A 15,586-nucleotide genomic window follows, 5' to 3' on the forward strand; every position below is an offset into this window, starting at 1 on the left:
TCACCTGCATATGGTACAATAGATTGATTCGATAAGTACGAGTGTGTTCTGTGTCTGATCGAGGCAGGCTACGAACAAATAAGTTGATGTTAAGTTGATGTTACAGAGTTTTAACCAGTATCGTTTAAAGACAGCATTTTGCAAATTCTACGGTCGTTATGGTCGTTATAGCGATCTTATTTACAAGTACAACCTGTCATTGAGTGAAATGTTGTTTGACATGTTTCATACCAAGTTTTAGCCCACTACATACTAATTTAGACCATTAATTATGATTTTCACATATTGAATCAATCAGAGACATGAACACTATAGGCAGAAGAGATTCTAGTATTGCTGCAGAAATATAGGATTTTCACAATGGAGAAGCTGATTGTCATAATATTCTCCTGTTACATAGATGCTATGAAACTTTAGAACATATTTTCTTTTTCCGATTATAGATAAACACTAATTTATCAAAACATGAAAATTTATTCAGTCTCGTACAACAAAAATCCTGAAAAGCTTGTCCAGGGACCATCAACTGTGACACCAGCGCCGTGATATTTATCATGAATTTTTACCCAAACAGCGTCTCCAACTTCCAACTCGATAATAGCCATGTTGAATCCTGGACCCCAAAAATCCATATCACCAGCATATAGATTGCAGAATTCGTTTCCGTTTCGAACGATGTGTGCTTCTAAAGATTTTCCCGACGACGCCAGTATGGAGGAGTAGAAGGCGTAGATCCCTTTGAGTGGCGCTGTGAACATCCCATTGTTTTTATTGTAGGCGTTTCCAAAATTGGTAATCAGATTGTTGAAGAAAAATATTTCATTGTCGTGTACGTTGTCAATGTTTTGGGATAAACGAGCAGAGAAGGCGATTGGAGAAGTACTAGGAACTCCCGAGTTTGCGAGAAAGCGCACTAGAATAAAATTCATGTAGAAAATATTTAGTTGTCAGCAGAATGTATATGGTTCATGTGACAATTGTTTATAACCTAGCCTAATATATAAAAGTCTTTGATTCAGGAATAGAAAACAATGTAAATGATAAGTACGTCCTTTCATCTACTATTATAACAATATCAACATGGGGTTTTTTTTATTTCTAAATTTTCCAGCAAATAGTTCTCAGTGGTGTTAGCAAAAGTGAAACAGACTTTTGGTAAGCAATACATTGGTCGCTTAACGCTTTAAACAGCTGAAACACTTTAACCATGTAACAATTCATTCTGTGACCGGGAAGCAATTCAATTGTTTGATGATATGCAAAATGATATGAAACAAAACTGGAGACATTGTTAAAAATGACTACTTATAATTTAGTATATTATATGATGCGTATAACAATACAAATATAAATTGGGTCATCGAATAACTTGTTTGACTCATGGACGGATCTGATGTCACGGCTTCGAGCAACAGATCCGTTATCGGGTCATACCGGTATAAATCAACCGTTGTCCAACGATCCAGGCAACAACTGCATAACGTTACATAAATTTGAATACTTGAAATTCTAAAAGAATAATTAACATACCTGATTTAGTTCTTACATGAGCTAATGATTCATTGGAATGGTCAGTACCAGCTCCGTGGTCCATATTGTCTTTGACCATCCTCTTTAGTTCCAAATTTTCTTCATAAAGTTCATCAATTTTCTGCTTGGAATTTTCGTTTTCATCCGACATTTCTTTTATTATGGTCTGCATATCCTTTAACTCGGCCTCCAAACGACCTTGGGCGCTTCGAAGGAAAGCGACTTCTTCCCACAACGAACGGTTCTCCCACTCTCCCGAATGGCTTTTTAGTCTCTCTTCCACCAATTCTTGCACAACACTTCGTATTCCATCAACTGTTAGCTGACCCTCCACTGATGAACATAACCCAAAGAACCAAATAAGACCCAAAACGTCCATTCTCACAGATAGCATGGATTGCGACGATTTATGTATGACTGTGTCCCTGATAATTTTACAGTTAGAAGATAAGACTTGAACTCACGAGCCATGAGTACATAGATAATTATATCTAACTAAGGGAGTATTCAGTTATTCAGTACGTATAATATACATAATTATATCTAACTCAGGGAGTAGTCATTATTCAGTAAGTATAATATACATAATTATATCTAGCTAAGGGAGTATTCAGTTATTCAGTAAGTATATACATACTTATCCGACAGGAAAGGTCCGGGTATTCAGTTATTCAGTATGCATTATAGACATATTAAGGAAGTATTCATTTATTCAGTAAGTATAATAAACCATAATTATATCTAGCTAAGGGAATATTAAGTTATTCAGTAAATATATAGATAAGATAGTATTCAGTTATTCAGTAAGTATATAAATAAGATGGTATTCAATTATTCAATAAGTATAAAGTTAATCTGTAAGCACACAGATAAGGGAGCATTCAGTTATTCAGTAAGTACATAGATAAGATGGTATTCAGTTATTCAGTGAGTATATAGTTAAAGTAGTATTCATTTATTCAGTACATTGTAAGTATGTAGATAAGACAGTATTTAGTTATTCAGTAAATATATAGATAAGATAGTATTTAGTTATTCAGTAAGTATATAGATAAGGTAGTATTTAGTTATTCAGTAAGTATATAGATAAGGTAGTATTTAGTTATTCAGAAAGTATATAGATAAGGTAGTATTTAGTTATTCAGTAAATATATAGATAAGATAGTATTTAGTTATTCAGTAAGCATGTAGATAAGGTAGTATTTAGTTATTCAGTAAGTATATAGATAAGGTAGTATTTAGTTATTCAGTAAATATATAGATAAGACAATATTTAGTTATTCAGTAAGTATATAGATAAGATAGTATTTAGTTATTCAGTAAGTATATAGATAAGGTAGTATTTAGTTATTCAGTAAGTATATAGATAAGGTAGTATTTAGTTATTCAGTATATATATAGATAAGATAGTATTTAGTTATTCAGTAAGTATGTAGATAAGACAGTATTTAGTTATTCAGTAAGTATATAGATAAGGTAGTATTTAGTTATTCAGTAAGTATATAGATAAGACAGTATTTAGTTATTCAGTAAATATATAGATAAGATAGTATTTAGTTATTCAGTAAGTATATAGATAAGGTAGTATTTAGTTATTCAGTAAGTATATAGATAAGATAGTATTTAGTTATTCAGTAAGTATATAGATAAGACAGTATTTAGTTATTCAGTAAGTATATAGATAAGGTAGTATTTAGTTATTCAGTAAGTATATAGATAAGATAGTATTTAGTTATTCAGTAAGTATGTTTACTTGTTTGGTTGTGACCCACACCACTCATCGTTCACTCTGGGCTCCTCAGATTTTCATCCATATGCAGACACACAGTGTAAGTACACAGTGATATGTGTGCATTTCTATTGTTATATATATCACTATAATACATATGGTTTGCTATAATTAGGAATTCAGACTGGGTTAGTTGTAATGTAGTGGAGAAGCGTAATTATTATAGTTATTTCCTTTGGATCTCGGATGGAGTGCGCGGTTGTCATTGACAATCGGTGCTACAGTCTGGGATCCGGGCGTTTTCTCACCGGTCCTGAATCACTTTTCGACTGTCGGTCCTATCAGACGGACGTGTAGGACTTTATCTTCAGACATTGTTATAAATTTATTCTACTGATTTTAACTAAATCACTTTTCCTAGTGTCGACCATGTTAAAATGCAAACAAGGTAAATATCTCTCTCTAATTTGTTAATTTATTGATTAACTTATAAAGATTTCCAAACTGATCTATTTAATGTGATTAAATGAGCCTACTATATCTTTAACCTTTACTTTTGCTTTGTTGCGGAAGGCTGGTGTTACTTTTGGTTTGTTGGTGTTCGAATCCCGGCTGCGACAGACCCAAGTCGTTAAATCAGGTAGTGGCAGTTCCATAGCCAAATGCTCGGCATCAGGTGTGAATGTCACGGATCCTCGGAGATGACCTTTAAAACGGATGTCCCGTATCACAATAGGTGTGGCACGCTAAAGAACCCTCACTGCTCAATGGCCGTAAGCGCCGAGCATAGAAAATTTGAAGCCCTTCACCGGTCTTGGTGATGTCTCCATATGAGTGAAAAATTCTCGAGCGAGACGTTAAACAAGATACAATCACATTACAATTTTAAAACTTGTAAAGATTTCCAAATTTATCTATCTAATGTGAATAAATGAGCCTACTGTATCCTCAACCTTTACTTTTCTTTTGTTTGTTAATAATTCATGAGTCTTGGTATCTCGTGAAAATCCGGGAAGTAAATCTAACAGGCAACTGTTACAATACTTTATAAAAGATCGGGGAAATGTAGGACAAGCAACTATTTGTAGATTTTTTCCATTACTACATATTCTTCATGTACTTATGTAAAGGTCCGGTGCAATCTAGAACTACCCAATATCTACGTTTCAACCCAAATCAATGCTTCTTGTGTCACTAAAAGACCTGGCATCTGTTCAATATTTGTTTATTTACTTATATTTATATTTACCTCATGCATATCTCTATCCTTGGACGAATTTGACTCCATTGAGGGGGGGGGGCACTTTAGGTTTCTTTTCAGCTCTTACAAGTTTATTGTTATTTCGAATTTCCAAAATATCGGCTTGACCATCACTGAAGAGACATTATTTGTCGAAATGTGCATCTGGTGCATCAAAATTGGTACCGTATCAGTTTTACATATGTTAAATTATCATGTATCAATAAATCAGACACAGTTAGCAGTTTTACATTTTTGTAACTGAAGTCAAAACCATCTTTTTTTAGCATACGTGCCATTTTACAAAAATCTTGTAAAACCCTTGAGATTAAAGTATCTTTAGTATTTATTACAGTGTATCTACACAATAAAGAAACTCTAGGATTCATTACTGTATCTACACAATAGAGTATATGTAGCATTTATTACAGTGTATCTACACAATAAAGTATCTGTAGTATTTATTACAATGTATCTACACAATAAAGTATCTGTAGTATTTATTACAGTGTATCTACACAATAAAGTATTTGTAGTATTTATTACAGTGTATCTACACAATAAAGTATCTGTAGTATTTTTTACAGTGTATCTACACAATAAAAAATCTGTAGTATTTATTACTGTGTATCTACACAATGAAATATCTGTAGTATTTATTACAGTGTATCTACACAATAAAGTATCTGTAGTATTTATTACAGTGTATCTACACAATGAAATATCTGTAGTATTTATTACAGTGTATCTACACAATAAAGTATCTGTAGTATTTATTACAGTGTATCTACACAATAAAGTATCTTTAGTATTTATTACTGTGTATCTACACAATAAAGTATCTGTAGTATTTATTACAGTGTATCTACACAATAAAGTATCTGTAGTATTTATTACAGTGTATTTACACAATGAAATATCTGTAGTATTTATTACAGTGTATCTACACAATAAAGTATCTGTAGTATTTATTACAGTGTATCTACACAATGAAATATCTGTAATATTTATTACAGTCTATTTACACAATAAGTGTATCTGTAGTATTTATTACTGTGTATCTACGCAATAAAGTATCTGTAGTATTTATTACAGTGTATCTACACAATAAAGTATCTGTAGTATTTATTACAGTGTATTTACACAATGAAATATCTGTAGTATTTATTACTGTGTATCTACACAATAAAGTATCTGTAGTATTTATTACAGTGTATCTACACAATGAAATATCTGTAATATTTATTACAGTCTATTTACACAATAAGTGTATCTGTAGTATTTATTACTGTGTATCTACGCAATAAAGTATCTGTAGTATTTATTACAGTGTATCTACACAATAAAGTATCTGTAGTATTTATTACAGTGTATTTACACAATGAAATATCTGTAGTATTTATTACAGTGTATCTACACAATAAAGTATCTGTAGTATTTATTACAGTGTATCTACACAATGAAATATCTGTAATATTTATTACAGTCTATTTACACAATAAAGTATCTGTAGTATTTATTACTGTGTATCTACACAATAAAGTATCTGTAGTATTTATTACAGTGTATCTACACAATAAAGTATCTGTAATATTTATTACTGCATCAACACAATAAAGTATCTGTAGTATTTATTACAGTGTATCTACACAAAAAAGTATGTGTAGTATTTATTACTGTGTATCTACACAATAAAGTATCTGTAGTATTTATTACAGTGTATCTACACAAAAAAGTATGTGTAGTATTTATTACTGTGTATCTACACAAAAAAGTATGTGTAGTATTTATTACTGTGTATCTACACAATAAAGTATCTGTAGTATTTATTACAGTGTATCTACACAAAAAAGTATGTGTAGTATTTATTACTCTGTATCTACACAATAAAGTAACTGTAGTATTTATTACTCTGTATCTACACAATAAAGTAACTGTAGTATTTATTACTGCATCAACACAATAAAGTATCTGTAGTATTTATTACAGTGTATCTACACAATAAAGTATCTGTAGTATTTATTACAGTGTATCTACACAATGAAATATATGTAATATTTATTACAGTCTATTTACACAATAAAGTATCTGTAGTATTTATTACTGTGTATCTACACAATAAAGTATCTGTAGTATTTATTACTGCATCAACACAATAAAGTATCTGTAGTATTTATTACAGTGTATCTACACAAAAAAGTATGTGTAGTATTTATTACTGTGTATTTACACAATAAAGTATCTGTAGTATTTATTACAGTGTATCTACACAAAAAAGTATGTGTAGTATTTATTACTGTGTATCTACACAATAAAGTATATGTAGTATTTATTACTGTATCTACACAATAAAGTATCTGTAGTATTTATTACAGTGTATCTACACAATGAAATATCTGTAATATTTATTACAGTCTATTTACACAATAAAGTATCTGTAGTATTTATTACTGTGTATCTACACAATAAAGTATCTGTAGTATTTATTACTGCATCAACACAATAAAGTATCTGTAGTATTTATTACAGTGTATCTACACAAAAAAGTATGTGTAGTATTTATTACTGTGTATTTACACAATAAAGTATCTGTAGTATTTATTACAGTGTATCTACACAAAAAAGTATGTGTAGTATTTATTACTGTGTATCTACACAATAAAGTATCTGTAGTATTTATTACTGTATCTACACAATAAAGTATCTGTAGTATTTATTACAGTGTATCTACACAATAAAGTATCTGTAGTATTTATTACAGTGTATCTACACAATAAAGTATCTGTAGTATTTATTACTGTGTATCTACACAATAAAGTATCTATAGTATTTATTACTGTGTATCGACACAATAAAGTATCTGTAGTATTTATTACTGTGTATTTACACAATAAAGTATCTGTAGTATTTATTACAGTGTATCTACACAATAAAGTATCTGTAGTATTTATTACAGTGTATCTACACAATAAAGTATCTGTAGTAATTATTACAGTGTATCTACACAATAAAGTATCTGTAGTATTTATTACAGTGTATCTACACAATGAAATATCTGTAATATTTATTACAGTCTATTTACACAATAAAGTATCTGTAGTATTTATTACTGTGTATCTACACAATAAAGTATCTGTAGTATTTATTACTGCATCAACACAATAAAGTATCTGTAGTATTTATTACAGTGTATCTACACAAAAAAGTATGTGTAGTATTTATTACTGTGTATTTACACAATAAAGTATCTGTAGTATTTATTACAGTGTATCTACACAATAAAGTATCTGTAGTATTTATTACAGTGTATCTACACAATAAAGTATCTGTAGTAATTATTACAGTGTATCTACACAATAAAGTATCTGTAGTATTTATTACAGTGTATCTACACAATGAAATATCTGTAATATTTATTACAGTCTATTTACACAATAAAGTATCTGTAGTATTTATTACTGTGTATCTACACAATAAAGTATCTGTAGTATTTATTTCTGCATCAACACAATAAAGTATCTGTAGTATTTATTACAGTGTATCTACACAAAAAAGTATGTGTAGTATTTATTACTGTGTATCTACACAATAAAGTATCTGTAGTATTTATTACTGCATCAACACAATAAAGTATCTGTAGTATTTATTACAGTGTATCTACACAAAAAAGTATGTGTAGTATTTATTACTGTGTATTTACACAATAAAGTATCTGTAGTATTTATTACAGTGTATCTACACAAAAAAGTATGTGTAGTATTTATTACTGTGTATCTACACAATAAAGTATATGTAGTATTTATTACTGTATCTACACAATAAAGTATCTGTAGTATTTATTACAGTGTATCTACACAATAAAGTATCTGTAGTATTTATTACAGTGTATCTACACAATAAAGTATCTGTAGTATTTATTACTGTGTATCTACACAATAAAGTATCTATAGTATTTATTACTGTGTATCGACACAATAAAGTATCTGTAGTATTTATTACTGTGTATTTACACAATAAAGTATCTGTAGTATTTATTACAGTGTATCTACACAATAAAGTATCTGTAGTATTTATTACAGTGTATCTACACAATAAAGTATCTGTAGTATTTATTACAGTGTATCTACACAATAAAGTATCTGTAGTAATTATTACAGTGTATCTACACAATAAAGTATCTGTAGTAATTATTACTGTGTATCTACACAATAAAGTATCTGTAGTATTTATTACAGTGTATCTACACAATAAAGTATCTGTAGTATTTATTACTGTGTATCTACACAATAAAGTATCTGTAGTATTTATCACTGTGTATTTACACAATAAAGTATCTGTAGTATTTATTACAGTGTATCTACACAATGAAATATCTGTAGTATTTATTATAGGATTAAACATTCTTTTTGAAGAATTTATCGATGTGTAAACTCCGGCCATTTTACTCACAAACTGAATAAAAGTGCGAAGCACTTTTATGTTAAGTTTGTGAGTAAAATGGCCGGAGTTTACACATCGATAAATTCTTCAAAAAGAATGTTTGATTCTTATAATTCCAATTATTCATTCACTTCATTAACAATTGCAAAAATTTGAATAGTTTCCCCGCACTATGTTATTTGTTTTCAGGCGTGTATGAATACATAGCGTTTTCGGATTTATTGATGTATAAACTCTTGTTCAGCTTTATTTTTGTCCAATCAAAACACTTGTAATAAATAACATTGGAATTATTACAGTGTATCTATACAATAAAGTATCTATAGTATTTATTACAGTGTATCTACACAAGAAAGTATCTGTAGTATTTATTACTGTGTATCTACACTATAAAGTATCTGTAGTATTTATTACAGTGTATCTACACAATAAAGTATCTTTAGTATTTATTACTGTGTATCTACACAATAAAGTATCTGTAGTATTTAATACTGTTTATCTACACAATAAAGTATCTGTAGTATTTATTACTGTATCTACAGAATAAAGTATATGTAGCATTTATTACAGTGTATCTACACAATGAAGTATCTGTAGTATTTATTACCGTATATCTAAACAATAAAGTATCTGTAGTATTTATTGCCGTGTATCTACACAATTTTTATATCTAATCAAGGGATTATTCATTATTCAGCAAGTACCTGGTATTCACATAATTATGTCTAACTAAGGGAGTATTCATTATTCAATAAGTATATTGTTTTGCGTATAGTAAGTTTTTAAATCGAGGTAAGCTACTAACAAACGAGTTGATAGAACAGGGGTTTCAACAGTCTCGATTCAAGTTAGCATTGCACAAATTATATGGCCGTTATAACGATCTAGTTCGTTAATACAACCGAACACTGGGTCAAATGCTGTCTGACGTGTTTCATACCGATTGTTAGGCCGTTCTTGGCACACTGATTTTGACTGCGGATAACTCTTTTTACCTGATCAGGATATAGGGCTCACGGCGGGTGTGACCGGTCAACAGGGGATGTTTACTACTCCTAGGCACCTGATCCCACCTCTGGTTTGTCCAGGGATCCGTGTTTGCCCAACTATCTATTTTGTATTGCTTTTTGGGGGTTATGGGATTGATCACTGTTCGTTATCTTCACCTTGCATATAGATAATTATGTCTAACCAAGGGAGTATTCATTATTCAGTAAGCATGTGAATAATTATGTCTAACTAAGGGAGTATTCAGTTATTCAGTAAGTATATACATAATTGTGTCTAAATCAGGGAGAATTCAGTTATTCAGTAAATATATACATAATTATGTCTAACTAAGAGAGTATTCGATTATTCAATAATTATATAGATAAAATAGTGTTAAGTTATTCAGTAACAATATACATAATTATGTCTAACCAATTAAGTCAGTTATTCAGTAAGTATATAAATAAGGGATCATTCAGTTATTCCTTAACTATAGTTTGCATGTCCGTCATGAACTCGGAAAATACAAGGGGAAGGGATTGTTATGAAGTGATTTAAAGACGTTTTACATTTTTATACCAGGTAGAAGTTTTACATCTTTATACCAGGTAGAAGTTTTACAGGTACCCAGGAATGAAGTACAACAAATCTTTACTTACTTTTACTTAAGCGTGTTTAGCTTTGGAGGATCACAAAATCCTTCTCGCTGTTTACCGAAAGGTAGTCAAAGTGAAAGACCCCCCCCCCCCCCCCCAATAAATAAATAAGAGGTACACTGCTCACATCAAACACCCTGGACTTCCTATTGTTCAGCTATTGGGATTTTTCAAAAGACGTCTTACAAATTTGTTTCTTCACAAAATTGACTCCATATTGTGATTTAAATCTAGCCCGGTCACATATAATGAACAATACTAAAGTCACAAGGAAACAAGACGCCCATGGACCACATCGCTTACCTGAGTCACCAGATTTTCCTTACATACTTACATGTATAACTTCGAGCCCCTATCGTGGCCCCACCCTACCCCTAGGGGCCATGATTTGAAGAAGAAAAACTTGAATATGCACTATGTCAGCAAATACGAAACTAGAAACTATATGTAATCCTGCGCTTTATAAATCAATAAAATAATAATAATGAAGTAGCCATGTGAATTTGAACTTTTTTTTGCCCAGTGGCTCTTCGAATGAAACCCTAGATATCCCAACACCAATAAATAAATACATAAGTAAATAACTGGTGTTGGGAACTCTGGGGTTGCATTTATACAGGAATAACTCACTACTCGGTTGATTTTACTGCCAGCAACGTAGTTACCAAAATTAAGTTGTCAAAACTAAGGTCGTAGAATTCGTTTCTGGGTAATGTAACAGGAAGGGAGAAAATGCAACGGACCAGAACGGGATTCGAACCCGGGCCCCCTGAATCTCTAGTCAGGTGCTCTACCAACTGAGCTATCTGGCCACCGGCGATCGAACCCGGCTGACCGCTACATTCCTCCCTCCTTAAATGTCTTCACACCTGAAGACATCAACCCAGGATCTTTATCCCCTGGCAGGCATTTTCACCTGTCAGTTCCAGGGGCTGGTCTACGGCACCAAATGTAATAGGAAGGGAGAAAATGCAACGGACCAGACCGGGATTCGAACCCGGACCCCCTGAATCTCTAGTCAGGTGCTCTACCAACTCAGCTATCTGGCCATCGGCGATCGAACCCGGCTGATCGCTACAACGTAATATAGGTACAATTTCTACTGTCATCTGGCCCAGAAAATAGATGATTTCTGCAGGGGTCCCAAAATCTGGCATTCAAATAAGGAATATATAAGCAACTCAAAACTACGTTTAATTTGATCCGAAATTGCTTTGTGTTGTATGACAGGAGCGTGAAGTTGGCATAAAATTGACAAAAATGCTAAAATCAATGAAAAATTTCATAAATTCATGGTGTATTCCTTTCAGAAAACATACAGCCCATGCGTCGAGCAAATTCATATTCAAATACATTTTTCGTCTTCTCTTAATACGCAATATATATTAATTGCATTTTACTCGACAGATGGGCACACCTTTTCCTAAGCAATAATCTGGATCAAATTTAACAGTTATCAAACTCCTTTTGAAAAAAAGGCGGGAAAAACTCTTATTCATGACGTAATAATGTTATAAAATTAGAAATAATTTTGATTTTAAGTTGAGATAGTATACTTGACATGCATTTAACTTATTCAAAACACAGATCAAGCTTGATTCAAAACACATTGGAATCAGAAAATTTTTGGGGCCTTTTTATGTACACAATTGCACCTTGTTCTTAATCAAATGGCGTCGTTGGGCACAAGGAGAACGAAAAATGATTAGAGAAGTAGGGAAAAAATTCAACATGTGTACTAAATGACTATAACCCAAAATTAAACCCTTTAACTTACACATATAAATAGGAACGAATCGCTTGTCAACAGTCTATATTACAATAAATATACAACAAACACATATAAATAGGAACGGATCGCTTGTCAACAGTCTATATTACAATAAATATACAACTTACACATATGAATAGGAACGGGTCGCTTGTCAACAGTCTATATTACAATAGATATACAACTTACACATATATATAGGAACGGATCGCTTGTCAACAGTCTATATTACAATAAATATACAACTTACACATATAAATAGGAACGGGTCGCTTGTCAACAGTCTATATTACAATAAATATACAACAAACACATATAAATAGGAACGAATCGCTTGTCAACAGTCTATATTACAATAAATATACAACAAACACATATAAATAGGAACAGATCGCTTGTCAACAGTCTATATTACAATAGATATACAACAAACTCATATAAATAGGAACGGATCGCTTGTCAACAGTCTATATTACAATAAATATACAACAAACACTCTTCTGATCTACATCAACATTCCACAAATTAAAAAAATCTATTAAATCGCAAAATAATAATTACACACTCTGAAGCGTATTACTACACCAATGGAACGGTAATACCACCTTTACACTCACGGATTTTTCTTACGAGTCCTTACGGATCTCCGATTCGTAGTCAATCGCAAGCATTCGTAAATCACTCGTCGGTATCCGTTAAGAACTCGTCACAACTCGCACACACTCGCAAGGATCCGTGAAAGTAGGAGCAAATTATTTGACATGTCAAAAAAAAAAAAAAAAAAAAAACACGATTGTGCACGGATTTCATTTTCCGTAAATACCCCGTAAATAACTTGTAACAATCCGTAAGTATCGTAAACTGGTCGCAAGAACACGTAAACTGCACGTAAGAATCCGTAAAACACTCGTAAAAGTATTTTTTACGAATATTTGCAGTTAGTTTACGATATGTTACGGATAGTTTGCGAGTTGTGTACGAATTATTACGAATGCCTAAGTGATATTTATGATTTCTTTGACGTCGGGCTACAATCGCTTTACGGATTGTTCAGAGTCATTACTAACACTTTACGTATATACGCGATTAATTTACGAGTACTACTTAAACTTTACGATTAAGGAAAGGTATAAAAGACGCAAAATCGGACAGTTTCTTTCAGTTGTTATCAAGACATCAAAGAAGTTACACATCTTGCATACAATATACATACGTGCTGTTATAAGTAATGTCAGTTGTCGAATGATGATACAAAGCCAATTGCGAACACTTTTGAGTCAAAAACGTAAACAATCGTAACTACCTCCTAACTATTCGTAACAGCACGTTATCAACACGTTAACAGGTCGTGATTTACACGTAAAAGCTATTGAAAATCGTAAATTTCCGTAATATACTCGTAGCAATCCCTAAAAAGCTCGTAAAATATCGTAAATTGCTCATATTTACCCGTGTTCACTCGGAACAAATCGTAAATGTGTGCCGTAAATGTTTTATAAGAACTCGTAATAAACCGTAAATGGACAGTAAATACTCGTAAATACACTTACAACGTTAAATCGTAACAAGCCGTGCACTTTTACGGATTTGTGGAATACGTACGGATCCATAAAAAAAATCCGTGAGTGTGAAGGTACCATTAACGAAAGGTGAATAATGTGAGCAGGAACGGTTCGGACTGGAGAAAGAATACTGAACGGTTTGGAAAAGAACAGTTTAGATTACGGATTGAACGCTGAATGGCTTGATAACGACTGGTTTTGTGGAGAACGAACGCTGAACGGTTTGAACGAAACGAATTCGGACTATGTCGGCACTAATTTGCATACAAACTCGTTTAGAGAGAGAGAGAGAGAGAGAGAGAGAGAGAGAGAGAGAGAGAGAGAGAGAGAGAGAGAGAGAGGTGCATTCACACGCGCCTGAAAACAAATATCGTAATGTATGTAAACTTAACAGTGACGCTGTATGAAATTGCTAATACTGTGAATGAATTGGAATTATAAGAATCAAACATTCTTTTTGAAGAATTTATCGATGTGTAAACTCCGGTCATTTTACTTACAAACCTAACACAAAAATTGTTCCGCACTTTTATTTAGTTTTTGAGTAAAATGTCCATAGTTAACACATCGATAAATTCTTTTAAAAGAATGCTTAATCATATACTTGCATACTGTACTTACTAAAATGTAATTATACCGATTTGATTACAATTTTATATGTATTCACACAACACTATCATTATCTGCTCAGAAACATGTGTGAAGCAGTTGGGTTATTTTATTGATCATGTTGTTAATTTAAATCTTGTCTGTAATCAGTATTTCATATATAATTATAGATATGTGCAGTGCAGAAGTGTGAACTCTGTCAGTATTACCAGTAGTACTTCTAATTGATTGTTATTTATTTCATTGTTACAATTAATTGCTTTGTTAACCTGTACATTCCCCCCGAGGGCCCTTGATTGGTGAATAAAACTATATAATGAATTAAAATTGTTACGAAAATGAGAATAGATTAAAATTGTTATAAAATAATCTCCTGAGATCAGTTCAAGTCTGATTTGATAAAAATCGTCATCATTTTACTAAAAAATATCAGCAGGTTTTTCTTCACATTATTGGAAATGATTTTCAGTTATATTAACGGATCATGTGCGAATCCGGTTTAGAATAGTTCCTCAGTACCCCTTGCTTGTTGTAAATGGGGCGGTCCTTCGGATGATACCGCAAAAACCAAGGCCCCGAGTCACAGCAGATGTGGCACAATAAAGATCCCTCCCGGCTCAAATGCTGTAAGTATGGGTGTAAATTTTGAAGCCCTTCACTGACAATCCAGAAATTGCGGTTACGAGGGTGGCGCAACTTTATAAGACTGCGGTTCGTCTTGAGGCCCCCAGTGGGTTCAGAGCGAAGCCTGGGGGTGGGGGAGGTGGGGGGTCGGAAGCTCTTGGATTACACAGATTTTATAGGGCTTCAATTACATGTATGTCTCCTATGTAGGCCTAAATGTAGTTTCTGTGGAACGAGGGGGTTATTTATACTCGGTCTTTCCTATCCGAATATAAATAACCCCTCGTTTCCACAGAAACTAGCCTACATGTAGTAATTTTTAATATTTTTCTGTAATTTTTGATAGAGGAAAATCAATAAAATGACTCAAAGTTGAGAGTTTTTGGGAGAAATGCAAAATCTCTCAATAAAAGTACTTCAATAAATTAAAAGATT

At 32.1% G+C, this 15,586-nt stretch overlaps 1 protein-coding gene across 1 annotated transcript; it reads right to left on the reverse strand.

Annotated features, from left to right (window-relative positions):
- Positions 1-454: 454 nt before the first annotated feature.
- On the reverse strand, positions 455-1,980 carry LOC125660922 (heavy metal-binding protein HIP-like). Its single transcript, XM_048892739.2, has 2 exons — positions 1,531-1,980; positions 455-913 (listed from the first exon to the last, which is right to left on the reverse strand). The coding sequence occupies exons 1-2, from the start codon at positions 1,922-1,924 to the stop codon at positions 474-476; spliced, it is 834 nt and encodes a 277-aa protein (XP_048748696.1). The 5' UTR covers positions 1,925-1,980; the 3' UTR covers positions 455-473.
- Between the last annotated feature and the right edge of the window lie 13,606 nt (positions 1,981-15,586).

Source organism: Ostrea edulis, chromosome 8, assembly GCF_947568905.1.
Source record: "Ostrea edulis chromosome 8, xbOstEdul1.1, whole genome shotgun sequence".
In the NCBI taxonomy this organism is placed as follows: Eukaryota; Metazoa; Mollusca; class Bivalvia; order Ostreida; family Ostreidae; genus Ostrea; species Ostrea edulis.

Excerpts from the sequence above, each read along its gene's own strand:
- LOC125660922 (XM_048892739.2), bottom strand. The coding sequence starts at position 1,924 with ATGCTATCTGTGAGAATGGACGTTTTGGGTCTTATTTGGTTCTTTGGG. Across the intron at positions 914-1,530 it reads TCATGTAAGAACTAAATCAG|TGCGCTTTCTCGCAAACTCG; the intron begins GTATGTTAATTA and ends ATTTTATTCTAG.